The sequence below is a fragment of the Pecten maximus genome, chromosome 2 (assembly GCF_902652985.1).
Source record: "Pecten maximus chromosome 2, xPecMax1.1, whole genome shotgun sequence".
NCBI lineage: Eukaryota > Metazoa > Mollusca > Bivalvia > Pectinida > Pectinidae > Pecten > Pecten maximus.
The window spans coordinates 26,073,292-26,097,679 of record NC_047016.1 but is presented as its reverse complement, the minus strand read 5'-3'; the positions used below and the strand labels follow the sequence as shown (position 1 = coordinate 26,097,679).

Below are 24,388 nucleotides of genomic sequence, written 5' to 3'. Positions count from 1 at the left end.
TCAATATACAGCTAGTACGCTACACACCATGGCGGGATATAGTAAAACGTAGTAAGATTATCGCGGAGGACGAGGCCACCGATACACTGCACGGTCTTCGTGCTGTCTCCGGTCCTGTCGATTTTCAACTCCCAGTTTCAAATTGTTCATTTACATTTGATGTGTGATTGAAGAATTAAGGACGGACTGTCGATTTTTGACATCATTTTTGTTGGGATGTCGGAACGATGCGATGGACAAACACAAAAAGTCTAAATGGTAAGAGTTTGTTTTCTTTAGTATTGATTAATGTTTTGTTAGTTTATTTTCTGAATATATCTATAACACCAAATTGACCAAAGGATAGATAGTGATTTATCGGCATGGCAACTATTCTTTTAAATACTTCAATGTATGATGTTAAAAATATCAATACCAAAATATGAATTCCCTTTTATTTGAAAACATGTAGAGGTTATAGGTTTAAAGACATGAAATAATATCGACGGCTTGGATGCTTTATACATTTATCTTCTTTAATATTTTTCACCCATATCATGTTCTATCATACTATTACATACTCTGATATCTAAATCTGATATAACATATCATCACGATAAAAAGAAGTTTCATACGGTATAGATTGGTTAGAAACATACACTATAGATAATAATGATAAAAATCTCCGTCAAAATCGCGAGACTCACTTCTGGCTCCTGCAATATTCCCAAACAAGACGTAGAGAAAAATTTTCTTTATAAAGAACTGCATTAGCCTAATTAGCCACTGTATGATCATGAAGAAGCATATTGCATGTTTGTTCTTATCATCAGAATTTGCGGATTTCTGAGAGCTACAGTTAATAACAGAGCGATGTCTATCGCAGTGAATAAGCTCAGGAAGAATGAAAATGAAATCTAGATGGATATATAATTTCACGTTTGTTTGGGGAATTAATCTGGTTATATACCTCGTGAAATTAAAATTCCTTGAATGTGTATATGTGTGATATTACTATATTGATCAAAAACATGAAACATGAACAAATAACGTCATAAAGGATATCATTTCTCGGGTTCAAAAAGAAATTAAAAACATGGATGGATTCGACGCAGATGTTTCTTAATTTATCGATGCGTTCGGCAATGAATCACTGAGGTACTTAACGGTAAAGCCTTTCCTTTGTTACTCAAAAACATAGTAAACATTTCCTTGCTACTCCAAAACAATTTATATTACAGTTTAAGAAAGTAAGTGATCTGGTATAGACATCACAAACATATGTAATTATCTAAGACATGTTTCCTGATGGTTGGTGATTAAATCGACACTTTGTTTAAATATAAGTACGAGCCTATTTATATACTAAACACGGCAGTCATAGCCTTGTCTTACACCCCATGACCCGCAGGCCCGCCCAACATAAATAATCTGAGTTCCCCTTTATAAGCGATACGTGATGGATTAAACTTGATCTACAAATCGTCCATTTCAGCGAGATTCTGGTGAACTAACGTGACAACCTCCTAAAATGGAGTGTCGATTTGGGCCATTCTGTATCCTCTCAATAATCAGCTCATTGTTATGTTATTCAAAACATCAGATTTTTTTTTTTTTTTTTTTTTATCAAAAAAATGGAAGCTTGAAGTAGGGGATGTATTTCATTACTCTATTGCTTTGTCTACACACGTAATAATAAGACTGTAGTTTGTTGTATTAACTGTTAAATAAGTATAATGATTTGAAACCCAGTTTTGAAGAAAAAATGTCAAAGATTGAATGTAATTTGAAGTTTTTATAGACCGTTTTGTCATAACAATATCTAAGCAGTTCACAATTGCGTGGCCTTTAGCAATCTGTCAATGCCTTTCTCATCTCTCTGGAGAGCGTACAACCAGAGCTGCCACTTAACACCGAACATTTTTTCACAGTACAATCATTTGAAATTGGTGACTCCATTACGGTAGTTAGTCACTAATGAAATAAATAGGAACAACTTTTAAACTGACCAAGCAGATGTTCGTAAAAATGAATAAATAGAAACTGATCAATAGACGCACTTTATCACCAATCAATTTTTCCACAGAATAATAATTTGAAATTAGTGATGCCATTAAGATATTGCGTTAATAAAAAAAAAATAGGAACAACCTTTAGTCTGACAATGCTGCTTTAGGTGTTTTTACACGTGATTGTTTACCATAGTTTATTGAAGTGAGGATGTGACAATAACCACCATATTTTATTTAATTAATGTTGTGGCAATGCTATCAGAGGAAGTAAACATTGTTGTAACAAGGTCAGTACTAGTATGTTAAAGTGAATTCCAAGCAGTGGTGCTATACACAGTTGAAAAAAATGTATATATATATATAAGTAGCAAACAGAGGTTGTGAACAATTAATTTAACGCATCGTTGATGATGCGCAAAGAGCGATCAATACATCTCGATTGTAATCTATGCATTTTAAGCGAAATGTTACACAAAGGAGTAATTTAACCAGCTATATTATCAAAATTATAATAGAGAAACATTTCTGGGATGTTGAGATGAGTGGTTCTAATGGTCCTTAAACGTGTGAAGCGTGTTCGTCTGGGATTCAGAAACACCGTATTCTCTACTGTCGGTTGATGTAATAGCTAGAGATAATGGTTTTCTGTAATGTGTGGTGTGTATAATACCATGACATTATCAATTAATGAAGGCTACATTTTTTTAATAATTATAACGTGTAGCTGTTGGTGAGAACCAAATAGGCATCAACTAAACGCTGCGATATCCTGAGAGTAAAATACAATATTTGCGCATATTCTATGCTGATTAAACAGTGGATTTCGTTTTGGTTTTCATCCATTTTTCGTTTTGTCTCACAGATAGTTAAATGTAAAACTTCCTACTGTACAAACCTGAAACAACAAAACTGGCCATGGATGTATCAACAATGTACACATTGACATTACATACCTTCAAGGTATACATACACAATACGCTTTTTCGCTTTTTAAACAATTTTATCATAACAATAATCAAAACCTCTTAATTAGACAAAAACATTTTTACACTTCCTCGAACCGCGGCGACCATGCAGTAAGTGGTGTCAACTTTCAGCATATAAACCATAAGAACTGACAACCTGAAGAAGATTTCGGGGAAACTAATTCAAGTCCATATTATCGGGTTACATTCTACTCTAACAGCCAGCAGTATCTCCTGTTGAACATTATAAATGCCTTTAGGAACTTTCAATTGCTCTTAATTGATCATTATATGTTATAACTAACAGCAGACTTGTACTTAACATATAATTTAAACTATTTCATATCGTCAACTGTTATACGAATATATTCAATTTCTAACTCTGTTCGGCAACTTCAGCTTAGCTAATAATTCCAACATAAAACCTATTTACGGAGGTCTCCTTGCAGCTAACTCTATGATAAAGAGACACACTCGTTTTATCTGCGTACGCCTCCATAACAATGCCGTATTTAGGTCAAGGCAACAAGGCAACTGAACAAGGATTTTACCTTGTAGCATTTAATTTCTGAATATGTTTAGCGATATAATAAAAGTTAAACAAACGAAAAAAAACTACAAAATGCAATGCCACATTGTTGATATATGCAGGGGACAGAAGTTTTGCATTTTGTATCTGGTAGATGAACCAAATTATTCCATACAGCCTTTTTCTCCTATTAAATCGCCTTAGTGACTAGGGATGGAAGGCATGAACATCCAGGAAAATCCGAATCGGCCTCAACGTTACAATATAGAGAAACAAAACACGTGTTATACGACAAAATCTTTTCTGTCGAGTATTACCATTCCTTGTAGGTCTTATCTTGCATGTGCTGGAAACAACTCATTATTGATATCAATTTCAATAGTATATTAATGCTAGCACGTACGCGGAGTTTCCATATATGCTGTACAAATATTTGTTGTATTTGATGAAGTAGTTCATGTTGTCAATGAGATAGACGTTTGCGTGTCACGAGATGCAGTCGTATAAACCATCGTGTTTTCAACATCAGTTGTGTTTCATGGATATCGGTATGATCGATTCTCGACTGAATTCAAGACTTGTTTTTCCGTCATGCTCCACTGATACCCAAATAAATACAGATAATTTGGTTGACGTCATTCTTACACTAAAACTGTCGTTTGCATATCGATTGGCCAATTTTCGTTATGCATAGCACAAACATACATTGTACGATGTATAATACAATGTATTTGATTATATACGTGTGTATATTTTGAAGTAATATGATTTGTAAATGTAATCTTAATGTACATGTTAATGTGATATACCTTTTTTGTGAAAGTTAATTCGTATAACATTTAATTTACTGATTTCACAATTAATATATTTACAAGTTTAACGAATATTCCATTCGATGTTCTTTTACTGGGTTTATCATCCCGTTGACGGTCAGGTAGTTTTAAGACGAAGTCTTTTGTAGCTAGTGGCTACCTCACTGAACAACATACGCGAGACTTATCACAGGTTGTCTAAAACAATTGAAGAAAAGTGTCCTGCCCAAGGACACAGTCATCCGTTTCCTGGCATTTAACAAGCCCGTGAGGGCCTCGAACTGATACCACAGTCACCCTAGGTTGTATTAATCAAGTGTTCTACCAACCAATACAGCAAGGATAACCTCCTTCGATTAATATGTGACGATACTAAGATAAAAGTAGATGTATATAAATCAATAATTGTATCAGTATACATTTGTATTTACCTTAATAATAATTGAAATATTTATCAAAAATCTAAATTAAGTAGATGTCAACAAAGTATGACAATACACTACATATATAGTATGTCGATGTCACAAGTATATTCCACTAATTATATCTCTTTCAACAAAATAACACACGTTTTCAACTGAAAGCATTCAATGTATAGAATATATGTGGTTTCACTTTGTCATTATCCATGCACTGTTTCATCTGCCGGGCACATATTATGTACTGTGAACTGTATGGACTATTGCTACTGCTAGTCACATATTATGTACTGTGAACTGTATGGACTATTTCTACTGCTAGTCACATATTATGTACTGTGAACTGTATGGACTATTTCTACTGCTAGTCACATATTATGTACTGTGAACTGTATGGACTATTGCTACTGCTAGTCACATATTATGTACTGTGAACTGTATGGACTATTTCTACTGCCAGTCACATATTCTGTACTGTGAACTGTATGGACTATTTCTACTGCCAGTCACATATTCTGTACTGTGAACTGTATGGACTATTGCTACTGCTAGTCACATATTCTGTACTGTGAACTGTATGGACTATTGCTACTGCCAGTCACATATACTGTACTGTGAACTGTATGGACTATTTCTACTGCCAGTCACATATACTGTACTGTGAACTGTATGGACTATTTCTACTGCCAGTCACATATTCTGTACTGTAAACTGTACGGACTATTTCTACTGCTAGTCACATATTATGTACTGTGAACTGTATGGACTATTTCTACTGCTAGTCACATATTATGTACTGTGAACTGTATGGACTATTGCTACTGCCAGTCACATATACTGTTCTGTGAACTGTATGTACTATTTCTACTGCCATTCACATATTATGTACTGTGAACTGTATGGACTATTGCTACTGCCATTCACATATTATGTACTGTGAACTGTATGGACTATTGCTACTGCCAGTCACATATACTGTTCTGTGAACTGTATGTACTATTTCTACTGCCATTCACATATTATGTACTGTGAACTGTATGGACTATTGCTACTGCCAGTCACATATTATGTACTGTGAACTGTATGGACTATTTCTACTGCCAGTCACATATTTTGTACTGTCAACTGTATGGACTATTTCTACTGCTAGTCACATATTCTGTACTGTCAACTGTATGGACTATTTCTACTGCCAGTCACATATTCTGTACTGTAAACTGTATGGACTATTTCTACTGCTAGTCACATATTCTGTATTGTGAACTGTATGGACTATTTCTACTGCTAGTCACATATTCTGTATTGTGAACTGTATGGACTATTTCTACTGCTAGTCACATATTCTGTATTGTGAACTGTATGGACTATTTCTACTGCCAGTCACATATTCTGTACTGTGAACTGTATGGACTATTTCTACTGCTAGTCACATATTCTGTACTGTAAACTGTATGGACTATTTCTACTGCTAGTCACATATTCTGTATTGTGAACTGTATGGACTATTTCTACTGCCAATCTGATATTCTGTACTGTGAACTGTATGTACTATTTCTACTGCTAGTCACATATTCTGTACTGTGAACTGTATGGACTATTTCTACTGCCAGTCACATATTCTGTACTGTAAACTGTATGGACTATTTCTACTGCTAGTCACATATTCTGTACTGTGAACTGTATGGACTATTTCTACTGCCAGTCACATATACTGTACTGTGAACTGTGTGGACTATTTCTACTGCCAATCTAAATTCTGTACTGAACTCTATGGATAATTGCTTCTGTTATACATATGTGGCATCCTACTGCGCTTGTGTCACTATTGGGACACGATATGGTTTTTTTCGATATTTGTCTGTATTAGCATGTTAGGACCTGGAGAATACAGTGTAAGGTAATTATCCGTAGGGAATAATGTATTAACTCTCGTTGTTTCATTGCAACATACGTGATATACAATTCAGAACTGGTACCACAACATAGCAATAATACTGTTTGGGAATTAAAAATATATATTTACCAACATGTTGCATGGTAGTCAGATATTAGTATAGTAATCGATAATAACATCCGGGTATACTCGTGTATGTTTAAAATCTTGTTAAATCACTATTTATAATAATAACATCGATAAAGGTCACTACTTAAACGATTAACCTTATCTAAACCGTGCTTATACACAAACGATCAATGTATAGACATGTTCCTATTTTGATATATTTGTCCTATCCAACAGTAATGACAGTAAAATTATCCATAGTCGTATCTCGAATGATTTTACCATTTTGATGTTTCAGATGAATGAGATACTTATAACGGGCGACATTCTATTTATATGTCACCCAAATTGTATTCATATCGACTGCAACTATCGTTTGGTAACAGTTCAATGCTTATATTTACATTCATAAAGATATTTTGATTCACTGCAGCTTATGACGCGTATGAATTTGCCGCTTACCATATCACTGATGTCATCAAGATCAAATACCGGAACAGTCGACATGTCCAGAAGGAATAATATAGTCCCTCCCGTTGTTGCTAATAGAAAACACATAAAATGTTGGTTTTTTTTGCACAAATTTTGCTTTATCATATCCTATTTCGTAACGTTTGAAGATATCGTGAAATTGTTCATAATTGCATAATTTCTGATTGTTTATAATGTTTTTTTTCTGCGCAATGATATACGGTTATCATTAAAATGTGGTACGGCGTTGAACGAGTATTGAACCGGATAGACTCGTTTCATTTGAAACACTTATGTTTCTATCGACTGGATTTACGTTATTTTTCAGAAGAATATCTGCTCTTAATTAAGTTCTAAATGAAAGTCTTCTTGACAGTAGCTCAAAATGATTTAAAAGATATTTTGTTTGAAACAGATTCTAGTCTAACCGGTCACATCAGTGTCGCATAACTTAGCAGACGATGTTCAACTTCACAAGGGCTCGATTACAAGGGCTCGATTTTGGAGTAAGTTAGACCTTTGACATCAGTGAATAACAACACTAAAGTCCAGTATACATACACATCCGGAAACCATGTCGATATTCTCGATTTTTTTTTATATATATAAACGCTTGACTTTCAACGTTGCCGTGTCTTGCATTTCTCAAAATTATATTTTTTTGTGGTTGCTTATGTAAATAAATGCTAGCATTTAAACTCTTTAGGCAGAATGCTTTTTAACCTACAGCACCTGGAGCTGTATTCCTACACTGACCGAATCACTGTTATACAGTCTCATAACTACTATCTAGTTTTCTAACCACATATAGGCAAATGCAACACAGAATGTAAATATTAAAACATTCACCTCGCTTTACCCCGCTTTATGGAGAAATAACATATACGACTTACACCATTTACAATGTATAATTTGTTTTAGAACGTTTTATTTCTGAAACTGACTGAATTTCAAGACATGCTGCCTTCAGTTTTTCAAAATTCCAAACTGAAAACTATTACACTTAATCCAAATCTTGCTTTCTCTATAACTTTCCAAAGATAAAAGAAAGTTTAAGAGAGACTTCAACCTTATTCACAAAATGTCGAATGTCATTTCTTTATAATTCCATTCTGTGTTGCCTTTGCCTATGTGTCATTATTAAACGATATCTACAAATATATATGGAATATATGGTGATGCAAAATTTGTGCAAAAACCATTTTAGGTGCTTTGCTATTAATAACAACAGTACTATATTACTCTTTCTGGAAATATCGGATGTTTCGGTATTTGCGCTTGATGAAGTCAGCGATATTTTAAGCGGCAAATTCAAACGCGTCATAAGCTACAGTAAATAAAACAAATATTTATGAATGTAAACATATTTTCCCCGCCGTAAGGGCGACATGAAATATTTATCTGTCACCCTAATTTATTCATATCGCCAGTATAATACAATTTGGTAACAATTCAGTTCTTAAATGTACGATTTACGTCCCTTATATTTGACCACGGCATCGTTGTTTGTATTATGCCAACGAGGGGACAATATATGTATATCATCAATATCATACAAACGAGGGGGTGACTTGGCAAAGCTTAACGGTAAAGTATCAATATCATACAAACGAGGGGGCGACTTGGCAACGCTTAACGGTAAAGTATCAATATCATACACGAGGGGCGACTTGGCAAAGCTTAACGGTAAATTACCAATATCATAAAAACGAGAGGGTGAATTGGCAAAGCTTAACGGTATATTATCAATATCATACAAACGAGGGGGTGACTTGGCAAAGCTTAACGGTATATTATCAATATCATACAAACGAGGGGGTGAATTGGCAAAGCTTAACGGTATATTATCAATATCATACAAACGAGGGGGTGAATTGGCAAAGCTTAACGGTACATTATCAATATCATACAACGACGGGGCGACTTGGCAAAGCTTAACGGTATATTATCAATAGCATACAACGACGGGGCGACTTGGCAAAGCTTAACGGTAAATAATCAATATCATACAAACGAGGGAGCGACTTGGCAAAGCTTAACGGTAAGTTATCAATATCATACAAACGAGGGGCGACTTGGCAAAGCTTAACGGTAAATTACCAATATCATACAAACGAGGGGGCGACTTGGCAAAGCTTAACGGTACATTACCAATATCATACAAACGAGGGAGCGACTTGGCAAAGCTTAACGCTATATCATCAATATCATACAAACGAGGGGCGACTTAGCAGAACATAACGGTATATTATCAATATCATACAACGAGGGGGCGACTTGGCAAAGCTTAACGTTATATCATCAATATCATACAACGAGGGGGCGACTTGGCAAAGCTTAACGTTATATCATCAATATCATACAAACGAGGGGCGACTTGGCAAAGCTGAAAAAGTATATTATCAATATTATCTAATTTCAAGATAGTATGTTACAAAATTCATTTGGGTAATACTGTTGAATTTGAGACACTTGGACGTACTTGTACTTTGAGTCACATTAAATTGTTAGGAGAAGGTTACTGTGGTCTCATCTGTGCTGAAATGATGTCACTATGCTCTCATCTGTGCTGAAATGATGTCAGTGTGGTCTCATCTTTACTGAAATGATGTGACTGTGGTCTCATCTGTGCTGAAATGATGTCACTATGCTCTCATCTGTGCTAAAATGATGTCAGTGTGGTCTCATCTTTACTGAAATGATGTCACTGTGGTCTCATCTGTGCTAAAATGATGTCACTATGCTCTCATCTGTGCTGAAATGGTGTCATTAAGGTTTCATCTGTACTGAAATGATGCCACTGTGGTCTCATATGTACTGACATGATGTCACTATGCTCTCATCTGTGCTGAAATGATGTCACTATGCTCTCATCTGTACTGAAATGATGTCACTATGCTCTCATCTGTACTGAAATGATGTCACGGTGGTCTCATCTGTACTGAAATGATGTCACTATGCTCTCATCTGTACTGAAATGATCTCACTGTGGTCTCATCTGTACTGAAATGATGTCACTGTGGTCTCATCTGTACTGAAATGATGTCACTGTGGTCTGATCCGTACTGAAATTATCTCACTGTGGTCTCATCTGTACTGAAATGATGTCACTGTGGTCTCATATGTACTGAAATGATGTCACTGTAGTCTCATCTGTACTGAAATGATGTCACTGTGCTCTCATCTGTACTGAAATGATCTCACTGTGGTCTCATCTGTACTGAAATGATGTCACTGTGGTCTCATATGTACTGAAATGATGTCACTGTGGTCTCATCTGTACTGAAATGATGTCACTGTGGTCTCATCTGTACTGAAATGATGTCACTGTGGTCTCATCTGTACTGAAATGATGTCACTGTGGTCTCATCTCTACTGAAATGATGTCACTGTGGTCTGATCCGTACTGAAATTATCTCACTGTGGTCTCATCTGTATTGAAATGATGTCACTGTGGTCTCATATGTACTGAAATGATGTCACTGTAGTCTCATCTGTACTGAAATGATGTCACTGTGGTCTCATCTGTACTGAAATGATGTCACTGTGGTCTCATATGTACTGGAATGATGTCACTGTGGTCTCATCTCTACTGAAATGATGTCACTATGCTCTCATCTGTACTGAAATGATGTCACTGGGGTCTTATCTGTACTGAAATGATGTCACTATGGTTTCATCCGTACTGAAATGATGTCACTGTGGTCTCATCTGTACTGAAATGATGTCACTGTGGTCTCATCCGTACTGAAATGATGTCACTGTGGTCTCATCTGTACTGAAATGATGTCACTGTGGTCTCATTTGTACTGAAATGATATCACTGTGGTCTCATTTGTACTGAAATGATATCACTTTGGTCTCATCTGTACTGAAATGATGTCATTGTGGTCTCATCTGTACTGAAATGATGTCACTGTGGTCTCATCTGTAGTAAAAAAAAAAGGGACCAGACTGTGGTGACGATTTATTAAGTACCAGTGACTTTTCAATCATCGTTTTACTCAATGTTTTCAAACAGAATATTGTTAATTCTTTTCGTATGAACACATATTGTTTCCTGTTAATTATCTGGTGGGTGAAAAGTGTTGATGAAAGACACCCTTCAAATGAGATTATCACTTGTATTATATACAATAGCACAACTGAAAATAATCTATATTTGAAAAAAATCAATACAAGTCAACGCTTCTCAAACAAACTGTTTTACAAACTGACAAATGGTAACCTTAAACACGTTGTCACCATGGTAACGATATCATTGCTACTGTCTGAGACTCATAAGGGAGTGGCGTTTGTTTTGTACGGATAATATATAAATGTGTAAACGGTGATTAATTATCCAATTCAATGTTTTTCGTTTGAATTGCAAAAACAATCATATACGCATGTTCAATATGCTTTTAACCAATGATATGCTGCTATGCATAACATTTTGGGTTGACTATAATTGCCACGATGTAAACTTAATTTAGATAACGATTTACACGTATAATTGTATGATATCACACATTATTTCACTTTATGAATCATACAGGGGAAAAAAGTCTAAATCTGCAAAGAAACAAATATGTATGTATTGTCCACCAATAGACAGGTATATGTCTTATAAATGTGGTGCTGATACACCTATATAAAACCCACTGACTACTAACTTTAAATGTGGAAATACACTTTGATGGAAATATACTATACTCAGTAGAATTAGATTTCTATAACAAAATCCTAAGTCATTGATCGAAAAAATAATTACATCCTACTAAAGACGAAAGAACTCGCATAAGAACGTAGTATACCGACGATATCAGGAATAATCACAGACGTCTGGGAATAGACGTATCTGATGATAAGGAAATACTGTATGTTATTATGAATAATGCATATCCAAGGATGACAATTCCGTATCCACGTAATGTCAAATACATGTATTATCATGTTGCAAATTGAATGCCTACAACTTATCTGACAATTAAACCTCTCTGTGTGATGCGATGGATTTAGGATGGATTCACTAGGAGGATGTAACAGACAATGGAATTCGTGTGTTATGACTTAAGTAAAGCAGGCACAGTTCGAATCTGATGAATGTTTGCTTTATTCTCAATTAATATGAATATCTGTGTTTAGACGGGATTTGGCCGTCCGGACATGGAAAATAAAGATTTGACGTAGATTGCGTACATAACACGCCATTGTCAAGTTCAGCAACATCGTGTTCGGCACAACGGGGGGAAGACGAACATTTAGACTACATGTCTTCGGTGACAACGTTAAAATAGCTCTATAGCCTACATCTCTTTAGTGACTAACATCCACTTATCCTATAGACTACATGTCTTTTGTGACAAGCATCCAATTGCTCTGCAGACTACATGTCGTTGGTGACAAGCATCCAATTGCCCTATAGACTAAATGTCGTTGGTGACAAGCATCCAATTGCTCTGCAGACTACATGCCGTTGGTGACAAACATCCAATTGCCCTAAAGACTACATGTCTTTGTTGACAATCATCCAATTGTCCTATAGACTACATGTCGTTGGTGACAAACATTTAATTGCCCTGTACACTACATAGCTTTGGTGACAAGCATCCAATTGCTCTGCAGACTACATGCCGTTGGTGACAAACATCCAATTGCCCTAAAGACTACATGTCTTTGGTGACAATCATCCAATTGTCCTGTAGACTACATGTCGTTAGTGACAAACATCCAATTGCCCTGTCGACTACATATCTTTGGTGACAAGCATCCAATTGCCCTGTAGACTACATATCTTTGGTGACAAGCATCCAATTGCCCTGTAGACTACATAGCGTTGGTGACAGTCATCCACTTGCCCGATAGAAACCATGTCATTGATGGCAAACATCCAATTTCCTCATTGACTATATGCCGTTGATGACAAACATACAACTGCCTTATAAACTATATCGTTCATGACAAACATCAATTTGTCCTCTAGGACACTGACATCAACAGTCAGCACTTTGTATGTGTAAATGTTCCTGTACACTTTGAATTGAAAAAAAAACACGGAATTAAACGTTATCAGTCATTCAGCCATCCAACTTTTGACTGGTGTCAGTGCCATAAGTCTTTCATGTGAAGCTGTAACACTTCACAAATTGCTGCGTCGGTTTATATACCCTATATAACCGTACCAGCTTGTGAATGCTAATATGATACATATTAGCAACAGTAAACTGTAACAGTTCATTTAAAGAATAATTCTATATTTTGCGTACGCATAAATTTCCCCGAAATATCAACCACTCGATAAAAACATGAACAATAATTATGTTCAACATTGCCATACGCAGTTGACGCGTTCAACAGCTAAGACATAGTTATATCACGTAAAGGACTCCATTCGATTGTGATAATAAGCCAAAATTATGGTTCGATGTGTACAGATTTATATCAATGTTAAAGCTTCAGTTTGTTTAATATGGTATCAACAATGAAAATTATACTGTTTTCCTAAATGAAATATTGATTTCTCGTGAAATATTTTAATCGATAATTGTTTTTCAGATATTGGTGGATAGATAAATGCTTTCATACGAGCATGCCTGACGCCTACTGCTGCTTTATGTATTGGATACTTCCCACTTAGGAACGCTGTCCATCAAATTACCGCTCGATACAGACACGAAAACAGCCACCAGCCAGTAAGCTTTAACTTTCTAATGGCGCACTATTACTGCATAGCGCAGATGCTATTTTTGTTACGATGATATAAAATCCTTTGTCGAAGAAAACGTATTTATAGATGAGTAAGTTTTTCACTTTTACTACATGTAACGTATCGTTCAAGGACCCGCCACGAAGCTTTACATTATATTCTCTATACATCTGAAGCTGTCTGTTCTACAGCGCCATAATTTATTAACTAGCTTATAGCGATTCGATTGGTAATGTGCTAGAACTACATAGCTAATAACGGAAACGTATAAACACCTGTCATTCATGACTAGACACATATGATAGTAAACAATACATGGTATAATTGCAAACAAGCTTGCTGTGCAAATACATATACCCGATTGTGAACCTTGTACACTAATGACGGAATACAGTTTCACCAAAACATTACAACAAATTAGTGTCGATGGAAAGTATGCACTACCCCTGCTTAAATGTTAATGAGAACTATTGTAGGTGTGAAGCAATCTTCTAACAGTTGGAGTGTTATCTGTTGCAGATCGATATGCATAAGGAAAGCTCAACCAAGTGAACTCTGTGGTAGTACGTTATGGATACATGATGCTTGAAGAAATCGATATTTTCTTTTAGGAAATCTAAGAATGGGTTTATTTTTTTCAATATCTGAGCAATGAAACCCGCATAAAGTGCGTAAAGCAGTTGAAAAATTGACTACGAGTACGTTTTAATCATATCAGCTGAATACTTGTTTTGTACTCAAGGGACAACCGTTATTAGATTTAATTCACCTTTGGTAATCATGGATAAGAGCTGAACAAAGCAACATTGTCCGTATCAGTATAACAATGAGCCAGACAAGTGAGCTTCTCTCGGAAGGCGAGTGTCAGGGCGAGTGTCAATGCACGTGTAGCCAGGCAACCATGTCTGAAAAATACACGGATGAATCTTCCGAACTGTCGCGACAGGACACCGGACTAGTCCTCGAAGAAAATGAAGAATGGTCAGAAACATCCGAAATGGAATGTCTGTCAGAACAAGCTTGGTCCGCACAGAGTGTCATGCTGGTGGACCAGGATCCGTCTCATTCGCAATGTGACCACCTGCATTGGCAAGGAGTGTCTATGACAGAGGACGATATCGAGATAATAACAGATGGTTCGTACGATAACTACCATCAGGATGTCTACTATATTGACCCCGTGGTCGCACAAACTCTATTCAGTGATATTCTCCTACATCGACAGCACGCTGCTAACTTACACATCCATGTCGAGGCCAAGACAAAAAGACAAAAGTTTATTGCCCGCACTGTTATGATTGTGTCCAGTGTGATGTTCACTGTCAGTGTCCTTCTGGTTATGATCTCACTCATCATGTCCGATCATATTGATGATCTCGGTAAGTATCATCCACTCTCTCCATAACGTTTGTGTTGATTTCCCCAAAACAAAACCAAGCATAACAAAATAGGGTGAAATACTTCGGAAGAATATCCTTAGAATTTCTTCATGATATATAAATATGTATGCAGAGGAGTAGGTCTCTTTGCACCTGGTGAACTGGTAACACGGGGATGTGTGTCCAGTGCTAAAAGTGTTAAAATTAGGTTTAGATAGGTTTCTGTTTATACACCTGTCACATGGCCATTTATGGCGATAACACGTGTGTCAACCTTTAATGTCGGTCAAATATTTTTCCACTGAAAAGATCCATGCGCATTTGTATTATTTAAATGTTATTTCACCAATATAAGTTTACAACAGTCTTGTACAATAGAATACTGTAAGATATTTTAATCATTACAACCTTGTTTTTAATTGTTTTATCTGTTTCTGGGTATAATGTCGATATACATTATTGATGATCTTAAAAGTGTTAGCATTATTAAGTCTAGTCTGAAACATGTCAGCTAAAACAGACAACCTCTCAGCATGTAAAATAGATAGGTACAAACGTGTGACATTCAATTATTTTTGAATAAATCATAATGTAGGGTTATGTAAAACAGAAAGGGAAAAGTTTTTTTTCATATTTGACGACATTAAAGATGTAGGGAACTCTTTAAATAAGGAAACCCCTCAACATCCACTCATGTATATTTGATATAAAACAATACAGATATATTATCCATATACAGGATTATATGACAGAAGGGGACATACCCCAACATTGATTTATACAGTTTAAATTATCCTTGTCTCTTTTGACTTATCATTAGAAAGCAGCTCCTAAAATAGCTTTGCTAGTTAGAAATATATAGTATTGTGTTGCCTACCAAAACACATGGCTCTCAGATACCGGTTTACAATTTATACAATATTGCCAACGGAACATGACACACGACCGATTGAGGCTTTTTAGACAGAAGGCGTCGGTATGCATATGGAAACAATTTAAATCGATAAAGGAGGAATTTAATATGTCTGTATTGTATTCAAAGCAGTTTATTTTGGGTTTCCTGGCTCTTAACTCTGTAAACATTTTATGGAAGCACATTCATGGTTGTAAAGAATAGCTAATTTGACTATACTACAAACTTATAACTATATAGGGAGACTTTATTGCCACAGATTGAGGTAGCAATACCACTTTAATCTGGCCAAACCTATTATAAGGCTGTTATATCTTACATGCTTCTTTATGTAGTACGTGATTAGTGTAATGTTAGTCTTTATATCTCCTGACAGAATACCAATGTTTTGTAAGACTATGATATTATAACATTTCACACACAGAGCATATATACGAGTTTTGTTAGAATTAAGGCTATACTATACCTCAGATAGAGAGTGTATATATTTGTTAGAGTTAATTAGGTTATATTCCATCTCACAGAGAGTACATATATCTGTTTCTTAACGTTAAACCTATATATTACATCACAGGGGGAGAGTATGTTTATTTGTTTCTTAACGTTAAACCTACATATTACATCCCAGAGGGAGAGTATGTTTATCTGTTTTGTTAAAGTCATAGAGGTATCACAACGAGTGGTTGTTGGCTATGGAATTTATTTCACACGAGTTAGATATTTTTTTAAAAATACAAATGATACGAGTTTTAGCGAGTGTCTTTTGTAATTTTTAAAAAATAACTTACGAGTGTGAAATAAATTCTCGCTAAAGCTCGTGTCTATTTTAACTTTTAAAAAATAACTTACTCGTATGAAATAAATTTCATATCCAACAACCACTCGTTGTGTAACCTCAATATATATGTTGAAATGCTTCAGTGAAATACATTCTTTTTACGGAGATATGATACACATTGTAGTAAGGTAGGATCCTTCCTTGTTGACTCCAAGGCTATGTGCGGATCTTTACTATGTAGCAGATTGTTGTATCGGACTAGTAGGAAATCAATATGTATCCAAATGGAATTGCCAGACATCTTACAATCACATCGCGTCAAAGTGTAGATTGACATATGACATCAAACGTATGTTTCCCATTTATATGTGAAACGGTGCAGTTCCATCAATCTGGCGTCATTACATTACTGACGTACAAATATTGAAAAAAATATGAGCGAGTGAAAATTGCCTTCCTGTGAGCAACCATGAAAAAAATCGAAACATTTCATGTTTGATAAGTGCATGATGCAAGTATAGTAGACTAATATCTTCTTAAGTGGCGGCAAGTATGGCAGTAAATCACTAGATGTTTATATAAACGAAGCAGCCTGCCAAAACACACAAACACACTCACCTCATGTATGCATCTCGCACACATAGTCCTTCATGACTATATCTGTCGATAGGACGTTAAACAAAACAAAACCTACCAAAACCCACACAGGAAGGTCGTCCTTAAATGTCTGAAGCTGTTGATAGGACGTTAAACAAAACAAAACCTACCAAAACCCACACAGGAAGGTCGTCCTTAAATGATAGGACGTTCAACAATACCAACCTAACCAAACCCACACAGGGAGGACGTCCTTAAATGACTATAGCTGTTGATAGGCTGTTAAACAATACTGAAACTAAACAAAACCACACAGTGAGGTCGTCCTTAAATGACTAAGGCTGTTGATAGGACGTTTAATAAAACAAACTAAATCAAATTTATATTTTGTAGAGAACAATTGACTGACGTCACTCACAACACCCTATCTAGGTTTGACGACATTATTGCATGACTTTGCAGTATATTTAATCAAACGAATATATAATGAATATCATCAAAGTTCCCAGTTTAATGAATAATTGGTGTTCACTATAGAATACTACCGGAATTCTCAGATGATATACCTCTACTTCGTTCCCTAGGATAACCACAGACCACGTACAGCGTGTATTATATAGGGGATATGTAAGACTGTGTTGTTATTACACTCTGCATGCATTTCTCATTGATAAATAAACATACTTCCCACGGCGTCCTTAGGGATAATTTGAGATTGTCTAACTAATATGTTTTGTTTGCTAAAGGTTTGATTTTTTGTTCTCCATTAACAAAAGTAAACATGTTTATAAATATCAGGTATTTTGTCGGAATATTATTTTCTTAGATTTTCACCCAAGGAAACTAATAACTGATAAATATGTACAAATGTAACATGAAAAATAGGGACATTAGGTTTCGGTCAATATGATGTTATGTCAATCTGGTAGAAAAAAATTGACCGCAGCCTTCGCCCCATGTTAATATTTTTCAACCACGTTGGTATACTTTTGTTGCACTTACTGACCTCATCAAACGGTCCATTATTGTAACAGTATTATTGTCATTGTGTTTTGCAATTTCTTTCTGCAGTAAGAGATGCCAACAACCTCCGAGTACCATCTGAATCCACTGTTACCATGACGACGATAATGCCTAACTTCACTCAAAATTCAACGTTGATTGAAGGAGGAACTGATTTATAGTAGAGGAGGATGCTATGTGAAATGTTCACACCAATACTGTGATATACTTCTCTTGATAAACAGATTACTCATACATGTGGAAATTGTTAGAATTATCACGGAGTATATGCTCCCACTCATCATAGACCAGTTATCACACGTCGCTATGTAAAATCAACTTCCAACCAAGTAATAACAAGACGTGTCTGATACATCCTCTGGTGAACGAATCATTATATTGTCATTTCCATATTTTGCAAACTGTAAAACACATATTAAACATATGTTATTGTGTATCCATTTGTAACGATTATTGTTATGCGGCATGCTTAAGGCGGTCTCAAGTAAAATATGTAATATCCGTGAAGCAGTTCTAAATATGTACATCAGTGAGCTTTTCAATGTTATATTTATTAACATTTGTGAATTCGTTATATTTGTCTAGAGCAACAGCGAAGACTATCAAATAGTGTATGTGTATTCTCATCATGTTGATGTTATGTAAGAACTGTGATACCTCTCATCTACACTGGATTTCGTCTCGACGATGAGATGATGTTGATTACCATAATCAATCAGGCCAAATGTGATTCAGTGATGTTTTTCACCCATAAAAATTAGGTGTAAGTAAACTGTAAGAATATTTCGTTCAGAATTTTGCACTGCATTAACCAATGCGTACCTAAATATGATAAAACATTGTGACTAAACATACGGAACATTTAAGATATTAAAATACATATGTATACTATTTTTTGATACTCTTTATCAACATTTGTCAGACGTTGTACATAATGAAGTATGTTGTAAGATAAAAAGCCACTATAACTGTAGAGTTAACACTAACGGTGACTTTTTCTTATAAATAGTGAAACGATTAAAGATATTGCCATGCACTTGCCTATAACGTGAAAATATTCTTAATAATTTTGATTTTGAGTTTTAAAACAAAGTTTGACTCGGCTGATGTTTGTAAAGAATGCTACTTGGATAAAGCCGAATGGAGTTACGTTGCTGCCAGTGACGAGTCTGTGTAGCGTTCTGCTTACGAGCGGTAACATATATGTATCCTGTAGTACCTACCGAATTGTAACGTTATCATTTTGCACTGATTTATGTATTTTCAAAACATGGTTACAGACTGTTGTACATTTCATACTTAAGCGGAAATTAAGTCTTAGTTTTTATGATACATCTTTTTTTTTTAAATATTACTCTTAATGATATTTTTCAACGTTGATTTTACAGTTATAGTCGCTTGAATATCATCGAGCTGATTTATGGAATATTGGTGATGTGATTTGCAACGATAACGATACATGGATTTAGTGTTGTCTAACAATGATCATCAGAGCAAGTACACAATTTACCAAATTATTGACTGGAAACAAAATTGAAATGTGAAGAAAAGCATCCCTCTATAGCATTTGATGAGTTTTCTTAATTAGGAAAAGAAACAAATACATAACATAGTGATAATGGCGGTTTTGTTTTTCGGTGAAGTCATCTCAAATAGCAGTAATTTTCTATTTAAAAAAATACCTTTACAAAGGAATATAGTTCGGATATTAAACTAACAGTTCCAAAATAATTGATTCCCATTTCTACGTTATGCTGAGTGATGATCTCATTTGAAAATATCCTATATCCTGATGTAATATAAGGTCAGACGTGTTCGCTGCTAGTTGATATACCTGGTGGTTCCTTTATCACCATCCTAGTTTTCATTTTGAGAATGTGACTCACCCCTGAATTGACCAAGATCTGTATTGTTGGTGTTGTCCATGAAGCAGAACAGACGCTTACTTCAGCGGAGCGCCTGGTCCTATCCTTGCAATACTTCCAGGGTCTTCATGCGAATCTATATTTCTGATTTTCGATTTTGAGTTTGAATTATTGTTTCGTTAATATGTCAGTATTCTTTGTTGTATTAATGTTTGCTAATGCGGAAAGTATGTCTCAAAACAGACAACATTAGCAAAATCATACGTGAAACGCTTACTATAAAACTTACAAGTTACCAATTATTTCGACACCGCTTTTTTAGTTAAATAAAATGAACATCATGTTGAGAATTGTGTTATTAGGTAAACGATTTTAAAACAATGTGGTACAGACGAAAACAAATGTCAAAACACAGTTGTGATGTCATCTATTGTTATTTTAGTGATATTTTGTATGTTTCAAGTAAGATATAAGCCTAAAACTGCCCCTCATGTAAAATATTTGACAACATTTACCTAATAGGCAGTTTTCGGCTTATACACTTTACTTATATGGCGTTTAGGTTAAGATAATATTATTGTCATTATGTAAACTATTTATATATCATATTAAGTATACATTGATAACAAAGTTCCTGGAAGAAATGTCTTATAGAGGTTATTATTGTTTTACACAAATATGATAAATTGTGTATACATATATACCTATTAATATTGTAACAAAGTTAAGATTTCTATAATAAGTCACAAAAACAGAGATAAGATTTTTTCGTGATTTTATACACACAATATGTTATATCTAGCGTTACACAAAACACTAAGACAGTTTGTTATACCTAACTTAGCACAAATCACTTAGTCAGTTTGTTATACCTAGCGTAGCACAACATAATTAGTCAGTTTTTATACCTAGCGTTACAAAACACAATTAGTCCGTTTTTTATACTAGTGTTACAAAACACAATTAGTCCGTTTCTTATACGTAGTGTTACAAAACACACTTAGTCAGTTTTTATACCTAGCGTTACAAAACACACTTAGTCAGTATCTTATACCTAGCCTTACAAAACGCACTTAGTCAGTGTCCTATACCTAGCGTTACAAAACCCAATTAGTCAGTTTCTTATACCTAGCCTTACAAAACGTACCTAGCGTTACAAAACGCACTTAGTCAGTATCTTATACCTAGCGTTACAAAACACAATTAGTCAGTATCTTATACCTAGCGTTACAAAACACAATTAGTCAGTATCTTATACCTAGCGTTTGACATCACAATTAGTCAGTTTCTCATACCTAACATTACACAATACATTTAGTTTGTTATACCTAACGTAACACAAACATTTAGTCAGTTTACAATAACTAGCATTACACATCACAATATGTCAGTTACTTATACCTTGTTAAACATAGCGTTACACAACACATTATGTCAGTTACTTATACCTTGTTTTACCTAGCGTTACACAACACAATATCTCAGTTACTTATACCTTGTTTTACCTAGCGTTACACAACACAATATGTCAGTTACTTATACCTTGTTATACCTAGCGTTACACAACACAATATGTCAGTTACTTATACCTTGTTATACCTAGCGTTACACAACACAATATGTCAGTTACTTATACCTTGTTATACTTAGCGTTACACAACACAATCAGTCAGTTACTTATACCTTGTTATACCTAGCGTTACACAACACAATCAGTCAGTTACGTATACCTTGTTATACCTAGCGTTTCACAACACATTATGTCAGTTACTTATACCTTGTTATACCTAGCGTTTCACAACACAATATGTCAGTTACTTATACCTTGTTATACCTAGCGTTTCACAACACATTATGTCAGTTACTTATACCTTGTTATACATAGCGTTTCACAACACAATATGTCAGTTACTTATACCTAGCATTACAAAACACTTCGTCAGTTTGTTATACCTAGCTTCGTAATCCTCTCTGTATTAAAATGCGACGACCATCAAGTTTGAAATTTTGCACATGGAACTATTTATATCAGGGCTTATCCATGCCTGTCGATATTGTGGTAATAGGAAATGGGTGTTTTTTTCGATTTAAGAAAGCATATTACAAGATATAGTTAACATATTAATAACCAAACTAAAAACTGCTTAAGTATCCATTTTTCGAAATTATTGTCATTGAATAGATGTTCGATATTTAATTATTTGATACTCTTCTGAACAGATGAAACATAAGCGCTTAACTCATAACATTATTTTTTACAACGTAAAGTCGAAATTATTTTTACATTAATAGTGTTTAATACAAATAACAGAACAATATGCTGCAGTAATAATATGATCTAAGTTTTTTCTTATGATATCAATCCCTCTTGTTGTGGTAGCTTGCAGGGGATTTTGAGAGATATTGGAGCAAACCAGGGCATGTAGGTAATACCTGCGACATCGTCTTATTTAAAACTTGAGCATTAGCCACAGTAACAGTATACAATCATGCACAGTTACATTTTCACGCATGGCTATAACCAACTTAAATCCATGAACATGACACAATTGAATTTTACATAGATTGATATCGTCTTGCAAAATGTTTTAGGCATTATTGTACAGTAACTAGCTTTACTTGTTTTGATATATACTTGTATCTGTACCACGGTATATCTTGTATGCAGTGCCATAACTTTGATCTACATCCTATCAACGTTGGGTTTTATGTATATTCTAACTTACGCCGATGGAGCCATATTTATCCTCACCATTGTGATTGTATTAATGAAAACACCTTTATCAAATAGTGCTATAATTTTCATTCTTGTTTAATATGTTTGATTGGTATCTTGCAAATATCACAATGTATGCCTAATACCTTTTGAAGGAATTGGCAAGCGTTAGGAATTGTGCTGTCTCGCCTTCGAAAGGTTCGTTATTGTAGGTTGAATTGGTGTCTTTGTAAGCACAAGCCGAAGTCAGATGCCGCAGTTGTTTGATTTTTATAAGAAAATGTCATCTATGATTACTGAAGGAAGAGAAGTTTATTTTGATAAGTACGCAAATGCAAGGTTATACGAAAGACATGTCGACACATTGGATCATCAGCCGACAGTGGTAGATGATTTGTATGTTTCTTACTGATGGACATGTTGTTGTTTTTTTTACAATAAATTGGTTTCTAATGACGACCTTGTGTTGACTTGTATGTTCTCCGGCGATTTGTGTTAATGAATTGTATTAAATAAAGTTTGGAATAGGTGTTGATAGTGAACTGTTTTATATAAAGTTTGGAGATGGGTGTTTATCGTGAAATGTATAATATTTAGCTCGGAGAAGGGGATTTATAGTGAAATGATTAATTTATAGTTTGGAGATGGGTGTTAATAGTGCAATGTATTATAGATAGATCGGAGATGGGTGTAATAGTGAAGTGTATGATATATAGTTCGGAAATGGGTGTTGATAGTGAACTGTCCTACGTTATGTAGTTTGTAGATGAATGTTAATAGTGAAATATATTATATAAAGTTTGGATACGGGTGTTAAGGAACTGAACTGTCTTATTTATATCTTGTTTAGAGCTGGGTGTTATTTTAATGAACTGTATTATATAAATTGTTGAGATGGAAGTTAATAGTGAAATGTATTATATTAAGTTTGGAGATGGGTGTTTATAGTGAACTGTTTCTTATTTTTACTTCGGAAAGGGTGTTAATAGTGAACTGTTTCTTATATGTAGTTCGGAGATGGGTGCTAATTTTGAACCGTGTTTAAAAAGAAGAGAATGTCAAAACGAAACCGTTACTCTAGCCCAATATTATATCTGGTTTCATGTTTCACAAACAGTGACGAAGGTCCTTTACATCTCTGCTGGTTGCTGACAATATAGACGTACTAGACTAATAACAAATGATTCGCTCTCTCTGTTATTACGCATTACACAAGGCCAGACATAAAAAAAAAATGCGG

The 24,388-nt window shown here is 34.9% G+C and overlaps 1 protein-coding gene across 1 annotated transcript; it reads left to right on the top strand.

Annotated features, from left to right (window-relative positions):
* LOC117321647 lies at window positions 1-23,605 on the top strand. The gene is made up of 4 exons (XM_033876153.1): window positions 1-258; window positions 13,727-13,863; window positions 14,397-15,256; window positions 18,616-23,605. The coding sequence occupies exons 3-4, from the start codon at window positions 14,704-14,706 to the stop codon at window positions 18,726-18,728; spliced, it is 666 nt and encodes a 221-aa protein (XP_033732044.1). The 5' UTR covers window positions 1-258; window positions 13,727-13,863; window positions 14,397-14,703; the 3' UTR covers window positions 18,729-23,605.
* Window positions 23,606-24,388: the final 783 nt, after the last annotated feature.